We start from the raw sequence: 22,669 nt of genomic DNA, 5'->3' as shown, positions 1-22,669 counted from the left end.
TTCATCTATAATATACATTTCACTTAACGTTTACATACAACCTGCTGTCGGTTATAATACTCTTATCAGTTCCATACGAACTTCGTCATACGTCAGTGTCGGGGTCGAGGGCCAAAGGCCCAGTACAGAGATAAGACTTAGAGCTGCCAATTATACCACGTGGCAAAAAAGCTCACAGCCCGGTAAGCGGATATCGTAGCATACGGACGCTTGCAACTGCAGCAGTTACCGTTTAAAAACCTGTACACTCCTTTTCAAAGTTGCTTCAACAATAAATTCAACTGATATTTTGGTTCAAATCCTCGAAATATTATTTATTTAAGAAACAAACAGCCTTTTATAGTTATACATAAGACTGAAAATTTTCTTGAAGGTAGACTTAAAGTTTCCTTAATGATAATATTTTAACATCATGTTTAATAAAGTTTCTACAGAGTAAAACAGCTATTTGTGCAATAGAACAAAAACAACAATAACAATAATGAAAATAAAATGCAAGAGTATCAGTGTTAACAATTAATTAAATTATTATATTAATTGGTTTTATCCAAAGGACTTATTCCTTTTAGAGGTTCTAAAGCTTTTCATTTTAGCTCTAAGTCTTATCGGTCTGTGAAAATTACAAATCAGACTTATAAATTGCCTTTATTGCTAATGTATAATCAAGTAATTATAATTACGCACCATGCAGAAGATTTATTACACGAGTTAAGTCCTTGAGATTTAGGTGAGAACAAATTGCAATCTCTTTCTTTGATACGATATTGGATTATTCATTTACATATCAACATAATGAATAATCTAAATACATTAGAAAAGTATATGACACGATAGATGATAAAAGTGTCACCATCAAATCTTTACAGAGGATTTTATGGATGGATTTATCCACGCGATAAACTTATCGTGCTGTTATTTAGACAAATACGCTGTACCCCACTGATGGAGGTTTTATTCCAAACACGTTATATATCAAGTCTTTAAGAGTTGTCCAGGAGAATATAACCATGGCAACGAGTGACAGCAAAATGTTGATTCGCCCACACAAGCTTAGCAGACTTTGTAAAGTATAGAATGTCCTTTAGCTACGCACGCTGCAGCCCAAGGACGATACTTTACAAAATCTGCTCTGCGCTGCGTGAACTGCGTCGCCTGCGTCTCAGCATACGCTTAATATCATATAGTAGAAGGCGAGTTAAAATGTCATATCAATTATAATAAATATTCATGTCACAGTCATTAAATAAAATACCTATCGATTTTCATGTCAAAAAATTCTACGCTATTAACACTGTACGATTTACACAAAACACCTGAACCTGGCTCGTGTTTTAGATATTAAAAGAATTTGAATCATTATCATCTAATCGATACAGTTAGAAAAGACGAGCTGTATATCTCGCGTGTCTGTTGTATTATATAGATCTTTACGTAATACGCCACACCGTTTGCGTGACCAATGCGTGCACGGCTCCTAAATAATTTACCTCTACTTTAGTCGTTTGGTGTAGATCGTACATTATTTAACAATAGTATTTGAGTGTTTTTATACTAATGTTTACGTTTTTCATTAAATAATAGATATTTTTGTCTATATTTTCTGAATAATATGTCGGGAAGATTTTGGATTTTGTGTTGTGCTCGTCGGTTTTGTGGGTCGATGTTGGTGGGAAACTGTAAGTAAAATTTCGCTTATTAGTATAGAGATAAAAAAAATAATAAAGTGGAGTTTTGTTTGTTAACCTGGTAATTTTTTTTTATTACGAGTATATTTCTTTAACTTAGAATAACTAGAATTTTTGATTGTAAAAAAAAATTGTATTGCAGTTAATTAGCGACTAGGTAGACTCACCTGTGTGATCTAGACGGGTCTCGGGTGTGGGTGCGGGGGCGGGGGCGGGGGCCGCTGCACGGGCCCGAAGCGCGCGTCGTCGTCGGGCGGGGAGCCCCCCCCGGAGCCGCCCCCGCCCCCGCCCCCGCCGCCCGAGCCCGACAGCGAGCTCGGGGAGGACACGCCCACTGAAACACATTAAATTTTTTTATTTACTTGTATTATAATCCAGCGGTTCACCCGCCTTTGGCGCGGGCGCACATCACATACTATGCGTATGTACATATAAATTAGACTTACCGGGCTGTGGTCTGGGGTACACGCTGGGCCACGCGGGCCGCGAGAACAGCGACTCGTCGCGCACCTCGGCGCCGCACCCGTCCTACGACATATATTCCTACTAAAATACACTAATATAAACATTTATTTCAGTTTATAAATAAACCATGTTTAAAAATTACATTTAAAATGTTATTATTCTTGACATTTTGGCGACGATAGTAAGAAGAGACGAGAGTAGCTTGTAAAGCAGTAACAAAAAAGCAGTTACGAATATGAAAAGATTTTAAAGAGATGTAAAGTCGAACCAAAATAACTGCATGGCATTTGCAATGACAAAATGTGGAAATGTCGTCATTATCGTTAAATTTCTATTCTATTAAAATATTATGCCTATACAAATCGATGCAAAGTCAGCTTAGGAGGACTTTAAGTTACATTTTTAACCATAATAGACAGGAAATATGTTGCTTAAAGTGACATGTATCGATATAATCATTTATTCGGTGTTATTTTGTAAAAACACCAAATCAAAGTCTTGTAAAAAAAAACCCACTAACCTGTCCCTTATAAAACTTGGACTCCGTAACATGATGTATCGTCACTTCATTATTCAACTTAGATCCAACCCTCAACCTCTGGAAGTACGGCAGCGGGTCCCCGTTCACCATTTGATTCGCCGCATCATCGTAACTGCCGTAACTCGGCACGTTATTATCATTGAACAAGGCATTTCTGAATACGTTACGGTCTTCTTGACCAAACGGGGTATACAGTCCTGCATAGTCGTTTATAGCAGTGCCTAAAGGTTCAGGTCTCACCGTATTTGTGAATAACGATGAGTCGTTCGAGTCAAATGATCGGTTAGAGTCGTTAATCGGTCTGGTTCCTATAGGATTCGGCGATACGACCGGCTTAGGGCTCGGATTTTCAAGATAATACTCCGGTGTTAGGAAGTTGTTCTGCTGGTTGTCTTCGTTAGTTTTGAACAGCGAATAACCTTCATCGTTTTTCTGTGTAAACGACGCCAAGTTCATAATTCTATTTTGGAATTCATCTTGCTTCGGTGAATTTCTAGATGGATCTAGAACGTACGCTTGCGGGTTGGGTACGGTCTGCACCGGTGTATAAGTGTTAGGGTTGACATAGTTATACTGTTGTCCGTACATCGGCATGGTTTGCTGCCCCATTAAGCTTTGCTGGTGCATCATGGACATTAACGGGTTCCTGATAGTGTACATTCCGTTGGATGTGGGGGTGATGGTCGCCTGGCAAGCGTTGGGCGGCATCGGGATGGGGTCCGGGATCCTTATTTCTGGTTTCTTGACGGGGTTGGCGACGGGGGGCACGTTCGGATGGAACATGGGGTTGCGGAGGGTGACCATCTTGGTGCCGTCGACCTTGGGCTCGGCCTCGGCGGCGGCGGCGGCTCTCTTGGCCTTCTTCTTCGCCTTTTTGGAGCGCCCCGGTTGGGGGGTCGGCTCGGGTATTATTATTGTTTTCGGTTGTTCTGGAAATTAAGGAAATACATCATTACAAATGGTCCAAATGTAAATATAAGTTTATAAGTTAGCCGGTTAATTATTGAGTTCAGAGGATTCGGTCCTATAATTATCCAGGGAAACGGTTTTCTGGTTATCGAGTTTTAGTTTGTAGATTTTTAAAAAGGTCTCGTGCGACAGATGAGGCCGGTCTTGATATGGGAATGTGTACAGTTTGTTTATCTGGGGTGGGGTGGGGTGGGGTGGGGTGGGGTCGTACCCGGAGCGGCGGTGGTGAACATCATGGCGGCGGGGTCGGCGTTGATGACGGGCGCCGGGCGCGCCACGGGCGTGGGCGCGGCGCCCAGCGCGTGCGCCTTCCACAGCGGCTGCGAACACAACAACAAACAATTAATATGTATTTATTGCCACAACAGCGAATACAGAAAACACAATATCACAAAAGTTACTTAACCTATAAACATTATACCTTTAACCTAATATCTGTAACTTAATAACTAAACATTTGCTGTTACAAATGGTTTGGGCGTCAGCATAATGCTGCCAGCATCAACTCACCATGAGTGACACTGCAGCGCTGTTTTTCAGCCCAGACCAAGATACCAATTTAAAAAAATGCCCGGTCGGTGATAAGGTCAGAGCATGGCACTATTTTCTCTTTCCTCTTATAGAAATCGCAATAAGACTATCTTTCTCTATCAAAGAGTGTCAGGCTCATGTCTATGATATGTACTCACCACAGATTTGATAGGAGCGGGTTCTTTCTTCTCATTAGGTTGTACTCTTGTTAACGTAATACCGGGTGGTAACCGTAAATCAGATACCTGGAAAAATACCTCACGTAAGAATATACCGCACAGTACACAGACAAATGGCTCAAAAATATGTGAACACGACTTTATTGTCTAAGGTGTAAGATCGTACACATATTTTTGAAACTTTGGGAATGTATATATATTTATGCCCTTGACTGTACAATAAAATGTATAGCGGGACACACGTCACAACGCCGTTTACTTCAACTATCAAATTCACAAATATTTTGCGTCATTAAATTATAAACTTTTAATAACAAAACTTCCGTGAGACACAGACATATTAAACAAATTAATAACGGGTCACTCATGGGTAAGGAGTGAAACATGTCGAGCGTTTTCGACTTAAAATACGTGAGTGACCCGTAATTAATATGTTTTTCAACACACTTGCTCAAAACGACGTTTTTATTCCACCGATTTTTGGCTCATAATCCTACATATTAAACACGCGTGCTCTTTCAGTGTATTATAACACTCGTGCTTTTTCATTATATTATCCGACAGAGTTAAGAAGGTAACTGATTGCTAATAATATGCATGGAAAGGGAGCCTTCTTTAATTGGTCGGACTGGCGGGCACCGGCGCGCCGCCCGCGGCCGGGGCGAGGGGCGGCCGGCAGTATGACAGATGCAACCAGGGACCGGCCCGCTATCCCTTATCGGGGTTTTATAAGGGTATTGCATAAGGCTTAACTCACCATACCCTTTGCCAGACGAAACCCTTTGTTTTTCTTTTAAAAACCCTTATATAAAGCTACCACATTTGAGTAATCGGTAGCCCAAATACCCTTACAAAACCCTTATCATCCGCTCACCAACACCTTGCATATTGCTTATAAGGGTTAGCCTTATAAAGGGCTTCCCTTTTAGCATATAAGCGTGCTAATTTAAGTCGTCTACCTTGTTCATAAAGCACACATTACTTCGAAATCGAGCGATCGTCGGCGGCGACGGCGGCGTTCTTTGACTAGGCACGTATTTTCTTTTCTTTTCATACACTACCGTAGATATATACTAATCCGTCTCTTTCACGCAAACGGAAACTTTTATAAAAAGCGCTTAAAGATAAGGGTAACCCTTATTAAGAGCTAGCCTTATTTTTGGTTAGCTTTTCGGTAAGGGTTAGTCAAAGGTAAGGGTATGAATGGGCTTGCAGTTCAAAAGGGAAAGTCTTTCAATGTGTTAGCCGTGTTTAAGTGTCGCCCATTGAAAGGGTTTTATCGCGGAAAGGGTTGTCCGGTCCCTGGATGCAACACACAATACTAACTGTTTCAACTATTAAAATTTGATTTATATGAGTTTCTTTTTTTTTCTCGCAAGTGTGTTGAAAAACGTCTTATGAAACGCGTGTGCATTGGTCTTTACACACATCGGCTTTCTTATTGCGCGCTCGCTTACAGCTCGCGCGCACAATATCGCCTCGAGTGTGATAACCAACTTAGCACACTTGTATCATAATGTACAATAATAAATATAAACTTTCACGATTTTTAGAGTTAAAACTGGACCCTATAACTAAGACTCCTCTGTCCGTCTGTCTGTCACCACGCTTCAACAACAAATACTAAAAAGTACGGAACCCTCGGTGGGCGAGTCCAACTTGCACTACAACAACAAAGCGGCAACAGAAATACATCATCTGTGAAAATTTCAACTGTCTAGCTATCACGGTTCATGACATACAGCCTGGTGACAGACGGACACCGGAGTCTTAGTAATAGGGTCCCGTTTTCACCCTTTGTGTACGGAACCCTAAGAATGTAAGCATAGTATGTGTATGTGTGTAATGTGTAATGAGTGATAAGGCGCTGCACCTGCACGCCGCAGCTGAGCTGCTCCATGATGCTGCAGGCCGCCGGCGCCGCCGCCGCGCCCGGGGAGCCCTGCACGAGACAGAACACATTCATATCTCTACACAACACCCATTTTATTTAACCCTTCCAACGCTTACGTTATAAACAAAAACGTCACTCACACGCCAACGTACCGGGCGCAAGCGAGCTAATGTGAACCTTACTTGAAAGTGTAAAAGTCTATATTATTTTGAATCTAACATTAATTATTGTTATTATATTCATTATTTAAATTGATTGGATTGTGATTTCATTGTTGAAAGTTTTGTTTTTATTTTTAATGTATTTACTAACACATAGCTATAACAATGGTACTAACAATATTGTATGGAATTTTGAACGTTCCCAAATAAAGATTTTTTTTTATAATAGGATAGAGCGGTACCAAGGTACTGTCATAGTAAATTTTGCAGCCACAATAAATTCACTGCCATCTCTCAACACACGATTAAAACTAAAAATAAAGATGAATAAAAATACCATTTTTTTTGCATTCATTATTTTTATATTATTTTGACCCATGTTCTTTCACTGATATGCGTTAAAATTGTTAAATAACAAACGAAACCGTCAACGCCGTAGTGGCGCCATCTGCTTGAGAATCATATTTTCTTGATTTTCGAAGCACGTTTTTTCCTTAGACTATATCCATCTATTACGGAGTTATATCTATCTTTGTTTTATACGTATTGTTTAGATCGAAACAACGCACCTTTTTGCTGACCACCTCAATGGTGGTGTCGGCGGTGATGTTGATAACATGCGCCTTCTGTTCTTTTTTCTCTTTCTTGCTCTGCTTCGTCTGTTTCGCGGTAGGTGCCGGTAGTGGTGCTGGAAAGAGACAGATACATGGTTATCTTAACATTAGTAACAGGAGAAATATCATGCAATAGCGGTTATTACTGATGTTCTGCCGCGAGAGTGCACCACTAGCACATATTGTACACCATAGAGTACCTTATACATAGTTTTTAGGGTTCCGTACTCAAAGGGTAAAAACGGGACCTAAGACTCCGCTGTCCGTCTGTCACCAGGCTGTATCTCATTAACCGTGATAGCTAGAGAGTTGAAATTTTCACAGATGATGTATTTCTGTTGCCGCTATAACAACAAATACTAAAAAGTAAGGAACCCTCGGTGCGCGAGTCCGACTCGCACTTGGCCGGTTTTTATTTGATAAGTTTTCACTATGACATTGATGCATCAAGGCGGTTTGTTTAAAGTGGCCTACCGCGAAACGCAAAAATTGAAATTTCGTTATCTGTTTCTCTATCGCTCGAATATACAAGAGTGATAGAGATTTTTGTGTTTCGCGGTAGACCCTCGGTACGTGCTAGCGGCGCTCTCTACCAGGGGGGTGTCACTGCGCAGTTTAGGTATATTTGGCCGGCGCACCGCCCGGGCAGGTGTATGGCAGTGGGCTGCCGCTCGGCTCGCACGATAGTCGTGTCACGTGGCGCTCGCGCAAAATTGAAAATACGCAATGGCTTCGAAACCTAAATCGCGATCTAATCTGTATAAAAGCTAATGATCTGTTGTTTGTTTAATGCTGTCTGAATAAACGGAAGAACAAGGAAGCAAAAAAAAAAACTTTTAAATTCCAGACTATACATATTGACCGACATATTTTCAAAGGAATAAGTACTTCTGTGGCATACCTACTTCCGTGAGAATCAGATATCCGGCTAAAAATTTTATATTTACATAATCAACGTTTGTAATTCCTACATATTTATCTTAAAAATAATAAATCAGTAGGTATAGGTACAAAAACTTGTGGCGTGACAACCCCGTGCCGACACTCGCAGCTCGGTCATTAAACTGCGGCGCGCAAAGAAGATTCACGGTTTGTGCGCGGTTATAAGTTTCAATTTTGCTTGCAGGCGGCGAGTGTAGGTATAATTTTATACCTAAATCTGGCTTTTGTGAAGGAGTAAATTTTCTGTACGGTAGTACTATTAGTTATTCTGTGTCTCTACGTAGTTTTGCGTAATATTGCTTATCGTGTTACACAAAAAGTTATCAATAGTAAGAAAGGTATAAATAAAGTAAAAAAACCGGACAAGTGCGAGTCGGACTCGGCCACCCCTCGTTCCGTAATTTTTAGTATTTGTTGTTGTAGCGGCAACATAAATACATCATCTGTGAAAATTTCATCTGTCTAGCTATCACAATTCATGAGATACAGCCTGGTGACAGACAGAGAGCGGAGTCTTAGTAATAGGGTCCCGTTTTTACCCTTTGGGTACGGAACCCTAAAAACAATAATTCTTCAGTATTAGGAATGAAAGGTAAACTCACGAGCCTTCTCCTGTTTATTTTCCTTCCCTTTCTCCTTTTTCTTATCTATTTTATCCTCTTTCTTCACTGGCTCTTGTTTCTTGGTGTCTTTCTTGTTTGCTTTCTTGGGTTCAGCTTTGGGAGGCTCAGGTTTCTTATCTTTGTCCTTTTTACTCTTCGCTTCTTGCTTCTGGAGCTGCTGCTGTCTCTTTCGCTCTTCTTCTTCAGCCTAGAAATGAAAAAAAAAATGCGATTTTAATTTTTATTGAATCTTATCCGCCTATAGACAGTTTTTGTGGTGAAGAGTTAGAAGGTTATAATTATAAACTCAAATAGAAGATACGACCGGTCTGGCATAGTGGGTAGTGACCCTGCCTGTGAAGCCGATGGTCCTGGGTTCGAATCCCGGTAAGAGCATATATTTGTGTGATGAGCACAGATATTTGTTCCTGAGTCATGGGTGTTTTCTATGTATTTAAGTATTTATATATTATATATATCGTTGTCTGAGTACCCATAACACAAGCCTCCTAAGGCTTACTTACTTAGTCAATCTATGTAAAAATGCCGTATAATATTTATTTATTTATATACTAAAGGAAAATTGACTAAGGCTGGATTCGAACCGGTCTCTTCAGCTTACGCGGCTAACGCCCTGAACCTCTAGGCTACCCGGTCAAGGTGATTCCCGTCACAATTTTTCGAGTATATGCAATCTTTGAAAGACGGCGTATTTGGCTAAGGGTGAGCGGTACTTGCTTGCACCTCATTTACCAATACCTTACGGGATGTTATAGCGAGAGAGCTGGTGCTGCCATCTGTAGAACCATAGAGAATTAAGAAGACATAGAGTGCATACATCGGTTTTCTTACCAAAAATACTATTATTTTCGTAGTCTACATCTAGCGTCAAGTAGCGGAACTATCAGTACTGCTACTCGACACTAGATGTCACATGTGTCGCGACTGACGAAAAGTGTATTGCTTAACAATTTATAACTAATATTATAAGCAGAAGGAGTTGAAAATAGGGTTCCGGTTAATCCGGTTATAATATTAGCCGAAAATCGTTGAGCATTAGACTTTCCGTTTGTCGCGACATCTATTGTAGAGTAGCAGTAATGATAGTTCCGCTACTTGACGCTAGATGTAGACTACGAAAATAATAGTCGTTTTGGTAACAAAACTTATGTATGGAGTGAACACTATGTCTTCTTAATTCTCTTTGGTAGAACTTAGGGAACAAAGTTTTTAAGTTGTAATTAGTTTAAAATTTACATGCATACATATTAACATGCATATTATGACTGTTTGTGTTCTTAATAAAATAAAATAAAACAATTACAGTACATATGGTGGTACTTTATCGCACTAGTGCGGAAATTAGCACTTTACGTGCTTATGTCGAAAATTTAAAGGGCCATGTGTACTGTAAAACATTGTACTATACACGTGCGAATAAGTAATTCGGAACTCCCCTCGGTCGTGTTTAAATTTATCGCCACTTTTTGCGAATTTTCTACTTTTACCACTTGTATCCTAATGTACTATTAAAACATTCTTATTTAAGGGTGGTAATTCCACCACCCAAAATATTTACATTAAATAATTTCACGGTTTAGACTCACTTGTTTTAGTCACTCGCGCGACATGTTTCGGAGAGCCTAGATCTCCTTTCTCAAGCACTAATAGTGCGAGCAGCGTTCACGACGACCGTGTATTGCGTACTATTAGTGCTTGAGAAAGGAGACCTAGGCTCACCGAAACATGTCGCGCGAGTGACTAAAACAAGTGAGTCTAAACCGTGAAATTATTTAATGTTAGTATGTCTCACAACAATTGAAATGATCCAATTTGTATTTGCTCACATTTCGCTTAATGAGAGAGTGAGACGCGATGCACATTTGATCAAATGTTGGACAGTTGGTATACCACCCTAAGACACCAAGATGGTTAGTGACCTGTTGCTTGGCGAGCAGTTTCCTCTGTTTCTTAGAGAGCGGCTGGTTGTCTGGGAGCGACTGAGACCGCTGCGGCTCCTTCTGTTTCACCTCCACTGGCTTCGGCTTTTCAACTTCTTTTTGTTTCTTCTGAAATAAATAAGTAGTGACTTATAGCACAGAACAAATAATAGTACTAAGGTACAGAAGATTCACTCCCTAAAAAAACGTGTTTATTACGACGGAAATGACCGCAAAGTTGTCTGGTGTTATGTTGGTCTGTCAAATGTGGTCGGTGCAACTGGGCCTGAGTCTGTCCTAGTGGGTCGGTCGGAGCAAAGATAGATATAACTCCGTAATAGATGTATACAGTCTAAGGAAAAAACGTGCCTCGAAAATCAAGAAAATTTTATTCTCGTTCAGAGGGCGCTACTAGCTTTGGCTTACTGTCGTATAGATGGCGTTGACGGTTTCGTTTGTTATTTAACAATTTTAACGCATATCAGTAAAAGAACATGGGTCAAAATCATAAAAATAATTAATGCAAATAAAAAAAATCATTTATCCATATTTAAATACATTTTATCGTATTTTTATAAATATTTATTTTTAGTTTTAAAGTGTGTCGACAGATGGCAGTGAATTTACTGGGGTTACAAAATTTACTATGACAGTACCGCTCTAGTATAAGTTACTCTATGGTCGGAGTGAGGCGAGTACCTTCTCCTTGGTGGAGCCCTTGGCGAGCTGGTTGATGTGCGCGAGCGCCTGCTCCCAGGTGTGCTTGCGCGGCGGCGAGGCCGGCGGCGACGGCGGCGGCGGCTGCGCGTGCATCACTGGAAATATAACGTTCTATTTTTAAACATTTCACGGTGAGTTTCGCATTTTCATGAGGGGGTTTGGAACATAATCCCACCACGCTGGTCCAGTGCGGGTTGGTGCTGATGATGATGGTGATGCACCCAGAACGCTGGGCTAAATTAGCCACGGACTGGATCCCACAGGATGGAAGTCGAGGCAGAGGCAGACCCAAACGGAGATGGCGGGACGACCTCGATACATTCTGTGTGGTGGCGGGAATGTGCATTGGATAGAGCCAAGTGGCGGGAAAGAGGGGAGGCCTTTGCCCAGTAGTGGGACACACTAACAGGCTAATAATTTTTTTAAAAAAAAAACATGCGCAAAAATATTATCCATTGATACGACAATTAACTAAAAAACATCAGCTCGGATTACTTTTTAGGGTTCCGTACCCAAAGGGTAAAAACGGGACCCTATTACTAGGACTCCGCTGTCCGTCTGTCTGTCTGTCACCAGGCTGTATCTCATGAATCGTGATAGCTAGACAGTTGAAATTTTCACAGATAATGTATTTCTGTTGCCGCTATAACAACAAATAATAAAAACAAAATAAAATAAACATTTAAGTGGGGCTCCAATACAACAAACGTGATTTTTTTGCCGTTTTTTGCATAATGGTACGGAAACCTTAGTGCGCGAGTCCCACTCGCACTTAGCCTTTTTAAACATCGGTTACCAAAGTCTGTGGACGCCTGCAACTCCAGGTGGCTCACACGTAGTCCTTTTAAAAAAACCTCATACTAGTCCTTCCAAAAAACTGCGGCAGGCAGGTTTTTATCAATATAGTCGTAACTAAAAATATCGTCTCATGACAAACATTAGACGGACGGATACAGAAAAAAGTCCAGGGAACGATTATATCAGGAGAAACGAAATGTATGATAGGCGACAGAGGTATAGTTAAAAAAAAATGATGCGCCGACCAGGAGTAGAAACATAATGACGACAAACGACATAAGAGAGATAAGACGAAAAACGCGCAGAAACTGTCAAATCAGTATTCCAACTTACATTTTATCCCTTCATTATCGAGGCCGCAAGAAATTGTACAAAAATATTTTAATACTCCCTACATGCATATGATTCATACGTTCAACTTGGAAGCAAATAACATCTATATTTTTTAGGGGGCCAATTACAAAGAAAACAATGTAAAACAAAGCAAAGAGAAACAAGTTTTTTCTAATGCTAAACACAAAGTACTAAGGGTGGATCTGCTATTATTAAACACAAATTACTAGGCTTCTACAATTACCGGTGATTGATCTATCTTCCTGAGACCCAGAAGCAGTAGTTTTTGAGTTTGGAATCCTACGCAACTCATTAAAATCCAAAGAAGATTTTGCAATATGTAAACATTTCTACGCGGGGCTTTAGGAGTTTACTAATAGTATAAATACAATTTTGTACTAAACAGAAATGTCAGCCAGCGATATTACAAATCCATACTAATATTATAAATGCGAAAGTCTGTCTGTCTGTCTGTGTGTTACCTCTTCACAATTAAACCGCTGAACCGATTTAGTTGAAATTTGGCATAGATATAATTTAAGTCCCGGAGAAGGACATAGGATAGTTTTTATCCCGAAAATTATCACTGAAGAGGGTCGAAAGTGGGATGGAATTGAAATAATTAATCAAGTGCCTGATAATATGTGTACATAAGCAATTAAGCATATGCTCAAATTGCATTGCTATTATACTTTATCCAGGCGCTATTCTTACACTAGCTGCGGTTACTAAGTCCACGCATACGAAGTCGCGGGCAAAAGCTAGTGTTTTTATAAAAGGAAATAATTGTACACACAAAGTATTAAGGGATCTACGATTGATATATGTACTAATGGCACCTGGGGTTCTACAATTATGGGTTATTAAACTTATATCCTCCCGAAACCCAGAAGCGGATTCGTTTTTGATATCCTAACTCTAAAAGAGTCCACCATATGTGACGTTTTCAACCAAAAGGTACCACATTGTCGCTAGTCGATAAGGTTGATTTCAAGTTGAAGCTATATGGAAATAGCGCCTTATTGACAACCGACAATAAGTACCCTTTTGGTTGAGAAAGGCACATATTTAGAAACTTGTACTAAGATTTGTACCCGGGATCTCAGGAGTAAACTTTTTATGTGACAGCCAGCTAAAGAGCAGACGACCCGCCTGATGGGAAGCGGTCGCCGTCACTCGTGGACATAAGCAACATCAAAAAGGTGATGGTGAACACAAACTACTAGGGTGGTTCGGTTACCGGGTACGTGCCGGACGGGGTTATGAAGCTGCAGACTCGCGTCCGGCATCGGTCGACGCACGCCGGCCGCGTCTGTGCAATCCAAACGCTTTTATTCTACCTAATTGACTTACAAAATTATAACTAAATGATCACTACATAAAACTACTACTCTTCTTCTTACTATATAAAATCCTAAATGGGCTGGTCGACTCCCCCGCGCTACTCGCCCGCGCCTCTCTGCGCTGCGCGTACCCCCGCACGCGCTCCTCTAAATTATTCGCTGTCCCTTTCCATCGAACCACTTACGCAAAGAACAGATTTATCGTAAGAGCGTGTAAAAATTACAATGACAAATATTCTCATGTTGACTTGTTTTTCATTCCGTCAGTACAAAAATTTGTTTCTGCAATTAAGAGCAAATGAACAAATAATATAATATAACTCTGCTACTATTAGGGCAAATAATATAATTGATTTTGATAGTTTACTATTGTAAAATTAAGTTAAATTAATGCATGTCACGTTTGTGGTTTCAAATTCGCATTGTTTAGTTCTTTAGCACTAGATCTAGAGATAGTTTAATTGAATTGTACAAACAAGTCTTGTCTGAGCAACCATAATTATCTAATTTCAGTAGTGGAAACTGTTTTGGCTTATGTATGTATTTAAGTGTAATTATCTATATGTGTCATCTTTCGCTGTTTGTTTCCCATTATCAATAAATAAATAAATCAGTAATTAAATAATTTCCGCTAGGGACAACAAAAACTGTTAACTTAGTGCGATACGTACGCAACAAAGTAGTAACTTTACTCCTAAAAATAAATAGCATCCTAGATAAATCCTAATGATTTGTAATCCACACACACACATGGCCGTATAGCATTGTTTCAATGTTGATTAACCTTGACATTCTTTGTTGACAATGAAACGGCAACAGTTCAGCAGATTGAAGGGAGACCATTTTGTAACCTCATTAAGGCCTTACAAGACTAAGATCGGGCTGCACCAAACCGTCTGTCACCGTTTTAGCGTTCGCTAAATTTTATTGTATAGGAAGTTTCATAGTTCTCTGCTGCTTGACGTTGATCAGTCTTGTGGTTGGTGCAACTGGCCCTAGATGTTTCACGGTTACCGAGCTAGCTGATAGTTCTAAACTGTGTCGTTCATACCGAAATCTATGACTGAGCACTAAGGGCCATTCCACACTAGCGTCATTTAAGCGTCGACGTCTAGTCAGCGCTATGGAAAATGGCGTCGCCGCACATCTATTATTACCTGACACACAAGTCGCGCAGTATGCCGTTCCGCACACCTCCTCTCCTCCTGGCTCCACAGAAAACCAGCGCCGTTGACAACGCTTAGTCGTGCCAACTGCATTGCTGAGTGGAGACCATTTCAGCCTCACATCCTTATCTGTTAGTTTTGTATTTTTCACCTTTGTTTTTGTCTTAATTGTTGTTGTTAATGTATCTTTGTAATGTAATAATGATGTGTTGCCTGAATACATATTATTCTATTCTATTCTATTTGCGCCAACGTTGCGTCGAGCAGCAGCCATAGTTGACTAGATGCTCGGGAGACGCCAGTGTGGGATGGACCTTAAATCTCTTGGACGCACGCACGGTATGACGCGCTGTTCGTCGCTCGCTGATTGACACTTACTGATAAACGCCTTCTGTTTCTGGCGGTCCATCTTGTCGCTGACCAGCAGGTGCGCGGCGGCGAATTGTTGCTGCATTTGCTGCTGATGCTGCTGCTGGAGCTGCTGGTGTTGCTGCTGCAGTTGCTGCTTGTGCAGCATCGCCGCTTCCAACTGTAACGGTATTCAGATATACATGAGAGAATTTCAATGCACAAGTTAGATATGCATTAAAGTTTTTGTTAAAGGAATTTGTTTTCGGACCTATACAATACATAGGGTTTACATTTCTTATAGTATTTTTCAAACAGGAAGGGTACGCTGACAGATGTCATCTCAGTACAATTTTACGAGATATGGCGTTTTACAATTTTTTTGTACTCGTCGACTTTAATGGTTGAATTAAATCTTCAATACCAAACTGTAATCGCATACTTTTCACTATAGGCTCCAGACTCAACTATAATGACTTCTTACGAAACTGTTATTAGTCAACTGTAATAAATTCGACTAATTACGTGTTGCCACAGGATAGAAAAAAGACATCGACGCGCTACTATTTTACTTGCGGCGAGTCGCCCTGTAAGGTGCGGGCTAATGTACTCACGTGTCTGTGCACCTGCGGGGCGGACGCGGGGGTGGGCACGGGTGGGGGCGGGCGCGGCGAGTCGCCCTGTAAGGTGCGGGCTAATGTACTCACGTGTCTGTGCACCTGCGGGGCGGACGCGGGGGTGGGCACGGGTGGGGGCGGGCGCGGCAAGTCGCCCTGTAAGGTGCGGGCTAATGTACTCACGTGTCTGTGCACCTGCGGGGCGGACGCGGGGGTGGGCACGGGTGGGGGCGGGCGCGGCGAGTCGCCCTGTAAGGTGCGGGCTAATGTACTCACGTGTCTGTGCACCTGCGGGGCGGACGCGGGGGTGGGCACGGGTGGGGGCGGGCGCGGCGAGTCGCTCTGTAAGGTGCGGGCTAATGTACTCACGTGTCTGTGCACCTGCGGGGCGGACGCGGGGGTGGGCACGGGTGGGGGCGGGCGCGGCGAGTCGCCCTGTAAGGTGCGGGCTAATGTACTCACGTGTCTGTGCACCTGCGGGGCGGACGCGGGGGTGGGCACGGGTGGGGGCGGGCGCGACGAGTCGCCCTGTAAGGTGCGGGCTAATGTACTCACGTGTCTGTGCACCTGCGGGGCGGACGCGGGGGTGGGCACGGGTGGGGGCGGGCGCGGCGAGTCGCCCTGTAAGGTGCGGGCTAATGTACTCACGTGTCTGTGCACCTGCGGGGCGGACGCGGGGGTGGGCACGGGTGGGGGCGGGCGCGGCGAGTCGCCCTGTAAGGTGCGGGCTAATGTACTCACGTGTCTGTGCACCTGCGGGGCGGACGCGGGGGTGGGCACGGGTGGGGGCGGGCGCGGCGAGTCGCCCTGTAAGGTGCGGGCTAATGTACTCACGTGTCTGTGCACCTGCGGGGCGGACGCGGGGGTGGGCACGGGTGGGGGCGGGCGCGGCGAGTCGCCCTGTAAGGTGCGGGCTAATGTACTCACGTGTCTGTGCACCTGCGGGGCGGACGCGGGGGTGGGCACGGGTGGGGGCGGGCGCGGCGAGTCGCCCTGTAAGGTGCGGGCTAATGTACTCACGTGTCTGTGCACCTGCGGGGCGGACGCGGGGGTGGGCACGGGTGGGGGCGGGCGCGGCGAGTCGCCCTGTAAGGTGCGGGCTAATGTACTCACGTGTCTGTGCACCTGCGGGGCGGACGCGGGGGTGGGCACGGGTGGGGGCGGGCGCGGCGAGTCGCCCTGTAAGGTGCGGGCTAATGTACTCACGTGTCTGTGCACCTGCGGGGCGGACGCGGGGGTGGGCACGGGTGGGGGCGGGCGCGGCGAGTCGCCCTGTAAGGTGCGGGCTAATGTACTCACGTGTCTGTGCACCTGCGGGGCGGACGCGGGGGTGGGCACGGGTGGGGGCGGGCGCGGCGAGTCGCCCTGTAAGGTGCGGGCTAATGTACTCACGTGTCTGTGCACCTTCGGGGCGGACGCGGGGGTGGGCACGGGTGGGGGCGGGCGCGGCGAGTCGCCCTGTAAGGTGCGGGCTAATGTACTCACGTGTCTGTGCACCTGCGGGGCGGACGCGGGGGTGGGCACGGGTGGGGGCGGGCGCGGCGAGTCGCCCTGTAAGGTGCGGGCTAATGTACTCACGTGTCTGTGCACCTGCGGGGCGGACGCGGGGGTGGGCACGGGTGGGGGCGGGCGCGGCGAGTCGCCCTGTAAGGTGCGGGCTAATGTACTCACGTGTCTGTGCACCTGCGGGGCGGACGCGGGGGTGGGCACGGGTGGGGGCGGGCGCGGCGAGTCGCCCTGTAAGGTGCGGGCTAATGTACTCACGTGTCTGTGCACCTGCGGGGCGGACGCGGGGGTGGGCACGGGTGGGGGCGGGCGCGACGAGTCGCCCTGTAAGGTGCGGGCTAATGTACTCACGTGTCTGTGCACCTGCGGGGCGGACGCGGGGGTGGGCACGGGTGGGGGCGGGCGCGGCGAGTCGCCCTGTAAGGTGCGGGCTAATGTACTCACGTGTCTGTGCACCTGCGGGGCGGACGCGGGGGTGGGCACGGGTGGGGGCGGGCGCGGCGAGTCGCCCTGTAAGGTGCGGGCTAATGCTAATTGTCGCTCGCACGCCTCGAAGCGTGCAGCGAACTCGGACACTTGTCGCTCCGCCTCCGCTACTTCCTGTAACCATAATACTAGATTATAAGGCCGAAACAATCATTAGTGGCGTCCTCGAAGAGTGACCTCTATGCTTAGCAATGGGTGATAAAAGGCTGATATGATGATGATTGTCAAAAGCTTGAATAAAAAAAATCCCACTTTATTCCGATTTAAACTGTTTTTAGCAATTTGTAAGTAGAACACTTCAAAATGGTCCAAGGGTTCTCAGATTTAATTTGATTTCATTTTGTCGTGGCATTTAGGGGAGCCAAGCCCTAATTTTTCAGTACATGTACGAGTAAGTACACCGTCAACACAAAAGAAGACAAGACAATGAATATAAAAAAAAATTATACAGTTATTATATTGCTCTAAAGTTAATTTAAATAAATATTTAAAAAATATATCATGGTAAATCATTTACATGTTTCAGGGAACATTTAATGTTCATAAAGTCAATCTATATAGTTTGTTATTTCGTACCTTAGCTGTCGCATTCAGTAGAGTATTAAGCTCCCCTAGTTGTTCAGCTATCAACTGCGTTTTGGCTTGCTGCGCTGGATTCATTTTTTGTTTCTTTCCTGTAAACAAATACAAGGTTAAAAGGAAATAACAATAACCCGACTATAATAGCAAAGAGGGATATAATAAGATAGAGCTGTACTGTCAAAGCGTGCTCCACCGTAGACCACATCATCACTTACCATCAGGTGGGATCGTGGTCAAACTGCCATTCATCATTTAAAAAAAAAAGTTAATTTTGTAACCACAGAAAATTCACTGCCATCTATTGATACACACTAAAACTAAAAGTGAAGATTTATAAAAATACGTTAAAATGTATTTAAATATGGATAAATGATTTTTTTATTTGCATTAATTATTATTATATGATTTTGACCCATGTTCTTTAACGGATATGCGTTAAAATTATAAATAACAAACGAAACCGTCAACGCCCTCTATACGAGAGTAGGCCAAAACTAGTGGCGCCATCTGATCGAGAATCAAATTTTCGTGATTTTTGAGGCACGTTTTTTTCCTTAGACTGTATCCATCTATTACGGAGTTACATCTATCTTTGATAATACGTAGTTTTTTTTTGTGGTATATTGTCAGTTATTACATAGAATCGGTACTATTGCGTATGTTCTATCCCTAATGACGGCGCGGGTGTAGCATCTAGGAATTCTAGGAATTCTTGATTTGAGGAAACTAGTTGACAAGATTTTAGACAATGTTTAATTCAAGCTAATGACAATAGTTTATTAACCAGATCAAAGTTTCTATTATATTATATTATATTATTATATATTGTTTAATACACTAGCAGCTGGAAGCTGATGCGTGTATATCACTGCACTTGTTTTTTTTTTACTATTAGGTCTATTAGTGTTCATTTTGTTAGTTGTTTTAAGTGTTTGTCAAGTCTGTTTTTAAAGGTGTTCACTGAAGGAGCACATATCACTGCTTCTGGTAATTTATTCCACCGCGTACGACGCGGTTTGATAGAAGTGCTTCCTAGGATTGCTTGTGCTGGGAACTCGAATAATCTTTAAGCTGTGGCCTCTTAGACGATTATTCTTGCTCATAACAAACAGGTCCTTTAGTTCAGGTAAGTCATAATGATCGTGTATGATCTTGAATGTTTCAATGAGGTCACCACGCTGTCTTCTTCGCTCCAGGGTTGTCAAGCCAAGATTGGCAAGCCTTTGGTCATATGGCTTATTACGTAATCCATATACCATCTTAGTTGACCTGCGTTGCACCTTTTCAAGTAAAGTTTCTATGGAGAAGGTTCACATGATGGTCAGGATCATTGTTGTGTTTATCCGAAAAAAATCGAGGGAACTGTTGAAATGTAGTCACACCTGTAAATCGGTTCATCTGTTCAGAAATTATTTATTTATTTATTTATTTATACAAGGAATTCCAAAAGCTATAAAATATTAGTTTAACTTCTTAAATAACAATACAGAGCCAATTAAAGGAACTCGCAAATACAAACTGATTATAATAATATGTAACACAGTACACGCTATGATAACATTGCACAGTATGTGATTACAGTATGGGATATATCAAAATTACAATATTAAAATAAGATATAAAAAAACAAATCGTATATGATTCACTGACGACCGGTCTGGCCTAGTGGGTAGTGACCCTGCCTGTGAAGCCGATGGTCCTGGGTTCGAATCCCGGTAAGAGCATTTATTTGTGTGATGAGCACAGATATTTGTTCCTGAGTCATGGGTGTTTTCTATGTATTTAAGTATTTATATGTTATATATATCGTTGTCTGAGTACCCATAACACAAGCCTCCTTGGGCTTACCGTGGGACTTAGTCAATCTGTGTAAGAATGTCCTATAATATTTATTATTATTATTTATATGAGCATCTCTAAATGTACAAATCATCTATAAATGTACAAAAACAAGTGCAAATGTACATCGAAGTGAAACAACTTATATTAATAATTTGATGAACAACATGGACCGGACACAAATTAATTCAAGCAAAGATAGATATAACTCCGTAATAGATGGATACAGTCTAAGGAAAAAACGTGCCTCGAAAATCAAGAAAATTTGATTCTCGTTCAGAGGGCGCTACTAGTTTTGGCCTACAGTCGTATAGATGGCGTTGACGGTTTCGTTTGTTATTTAACAATTTTAACGCATATCAGTGAAAGAACATGGGTCAAAATCATAAAAATAATTAATGCAAATAAAGAAAATCATTTATCTATATTTAAATACATTCTATCGTATTTTTATAAATCTTAAACAGATGGCAGTGAATTTACTGGGGTTACAAAATTTACTATGACAGTACCGCTCTAGTATAAGTTACTCTATGATTCAAGTTACAGATCACACGCCATAACATGTCATTTCACTGCCTGCAACATGTTATTTAGAAGCACCGATTGACTAGACTATGGTTTGGTAAAGTGGAACTGCTGACTGCTGGTGAGTGGAGTGGAAGCGCTGGTGGCCTAGCGGTAAGAGCGTGCGACTTGCAATCCGGAGGTCGCTGGTTCAAACCCCAGCTCGTACCAATGAGTTTTTCGGAACTTAGGTACGAAATATCATTTGATATTTACCAGTCGCTTTTCGGTGAAGGAAAACATCGTGAGGAAACCGGATTAATCCCAACAAGGCCTAGTTTCCCCTCTGGGTTGGAAGGTCAGATGGCAGTCGCTTTCGTAAAAAACTAGTGCCTACGCCAATTCTTGGAATTAGTTGCCAAGCGGACCCCAGGCTCCCATGAGCCGTGGAAAATGCCGGGACAACGCGAGGAAGATGATGAAAGTGGAACTGCTAAGAAAAACCATACAATGATGGCATTTTATAAACAGTTTTTTTAAAGTCGGTTCTTTTGTCCTGTGTATGTGTGCTTTATGGAATAAATGTCTTTCTTCTTCTTCTTCATTTCTTCCTGATTGGCGCGGAGATGGCGGAGTCGCGGGCGCGCCAATCAGGAAGAAATACTGCACCGATACCGCGCCGCCAAGTGGGGAAGCGTCCTAAGTATTAATTTATAACATTTAGTAATTATATGCCTACCTTTCTTCTTCGCCTGCGTCTGTTTCAGCTGCGCCTTGGCCTCCTCGGCCTGGCGCGCGGTCACCATGTGTCGCGCTTGCATCGCTCGCAATTCTAGCCGCATGCGGTTCAGCTGCGTGCCCAGCTGCGTGTGTTCTTCCAGCAGACGGACCTCCATCTAAGCATGTGTAACATATAGTTAGTATACAAAAAACTTGGGACATAAAATTTAACACTCGCGTTTTGAACACATATTAAATCACATTTAAAAACGGGTCTATCGCGAAACCGAAACCGCCGATATGTCGAAACGTCGGTAAATAAAGGTAACAAAATAAATTCGCGATAGATCCGATTTTAAATGTGATTACAAAACTTGGGAAGTTTTAGTATTATTCGGAAATTAAACATGTTTTTAGGGTTCCGTGCCCAAAGGGTAAAAACGGGACCCTATTACTAAGACTCCGCTGTGCGTCTGCCTGTCACCAGGCTGTATCTCATGAACCGTGATAGCTAGACAGTTAAAATTTTCACAGTTGATGTATTTCTGTTGCCGCTAACGATAAATACTAAAATGTACGGAAGCCTCGGTGGGCGAGCTTGACTCGCACTTGGCCTTTTTTTTAATGATATAGGCAAACGAGCAGACGAAACGCCTGATGGTAAGCGACTACCGCCGCCCATGGACACCTGCAACACCGGAGGAGTTGAAAGTGCGTTGCGGCTTTTAAGATGGAAGTACGCCCTTTTCTTAAAGGTGTGAAGGTCGTGTCGGTCCGGAAATACCGCAGGCGACAGTTCATTCCACAGTTTAGCTGTGCGAGGCAGGAAGTTTCTGGATTCGCTCTTCGGAAGAGCGAATCGAATGGGGTTGGCCGGTCGAAATAATTAGCAGATGGCGCCAGCATAGCTTGCCCTGTCAATCCCTAAAATGGTGTCAAATTTTTGTTTTTTTAATGCCCTGGATGCCAGCCCTTTAAGCCAAATCTCATAGAAAAAGGGGCAAGCTATGATGGCGCCATCTCTGCAAACCTTTGACAGTTGCCAACCCCACTGAAGAGCCTCTTCCAGAGGGAGAAGCTGGTACTGGGGTGGGTGTTGATTTTGAAAGAAGACAATGGCTATGTTCACGGTCACGATCGGACCGATTCACGCTCATAGCGCTTACATGAGATATAGTGAC

The 22,669-nt window shown here is 43.0% G+C and overlaps 1 protein-coding gene across 1 annotated transcript in view; it reads right to left on the bottom strand.

The window, feature by feature from the left end:
- The window catches only part of LOC134753047 (uncharacterized), an 85,915-nt gene continuing 63,246 nt past the window's right edge, over positions 1 to 22,669 (bottom strand). Inside the window, exons 54-68 of the mRNA XM_063688808.1 lie at positions 21,508 to 21,664; positions 18,417 to 18,514; positions 15,846 to 17,954; positions 15,262 to 15,412; positions 11,223 to 11,338; positions 10,524 to 10,652; positions 8,584 to 8,791; positions 6,995 to 7,113; positions 6,244 to 6,312; positions 4,350 to 4,436; positions 3,872 to 3,980; positions 2,671 to 3,620; positions 2,132 to 2,213; positions 1,853 to 2,019; positions 1 to 1,674 (exon numbers count right to left, since the gene is read on the bottom strand). Of these exons, the coding sequence (XP_063544878.1) occupies positions 1,862 to 2,019; positions 2,132 to 2,213; positions 2,671 to 3,620; positions 3,872 to 3,980; positions 4,350 to 4,436; positions 6,244 to 6,312; positions 6,995 to 7,113; positions 8,584 to 8,791; positions 10,524 to 10,652; positions 11,223 to 11,338; positions 15,262 to 15,412; positions 15,846 to 17,954; positions 18,417 to 18,514; positions 21,508 to 21,664 (4,542 nt within the window). The 3' untranslated portion in view covers positions 1 to 1,674; positions 1,853 to 1,861. The remainder of the gene's footprint in view (positions 1,675 to 1,852; positions 2,020 to 2,131; positions 2,214 to 2,670; positions 3,621 to 3,871; positions 3,981 to 4,349; positions 4,437 to 6,243; positions 6,313 to 6,994; positions 7,114 to 8,583; positions 8,792 to 10,523; positions 10,653 to 11,222; positions 11,339 to 15,261; positions 15,413 to 15,845; positions 17,955 to 18,416; positions 18,515 to 21,507; positions 21,665 to 22,669) is intronic.

This window comes from Cydia strobilella, chromosome 26 (genome assembly GCF_947568885.1).
Source record: "Cydia strobilella chromosome 26, ilCydStro3.1, whole genome shotgun sequence".
Lineage (NCBI taxonomy): Eukaryota > Metazoa > Arthropoda > Insecta > Lepidoptera > Tortricidae > Cydia > Cydia strobilella.
Note: the sequence above shows the minus strand (reverse complement) of the source record. Positions and strands in the feature narration are given on the sequence as shown.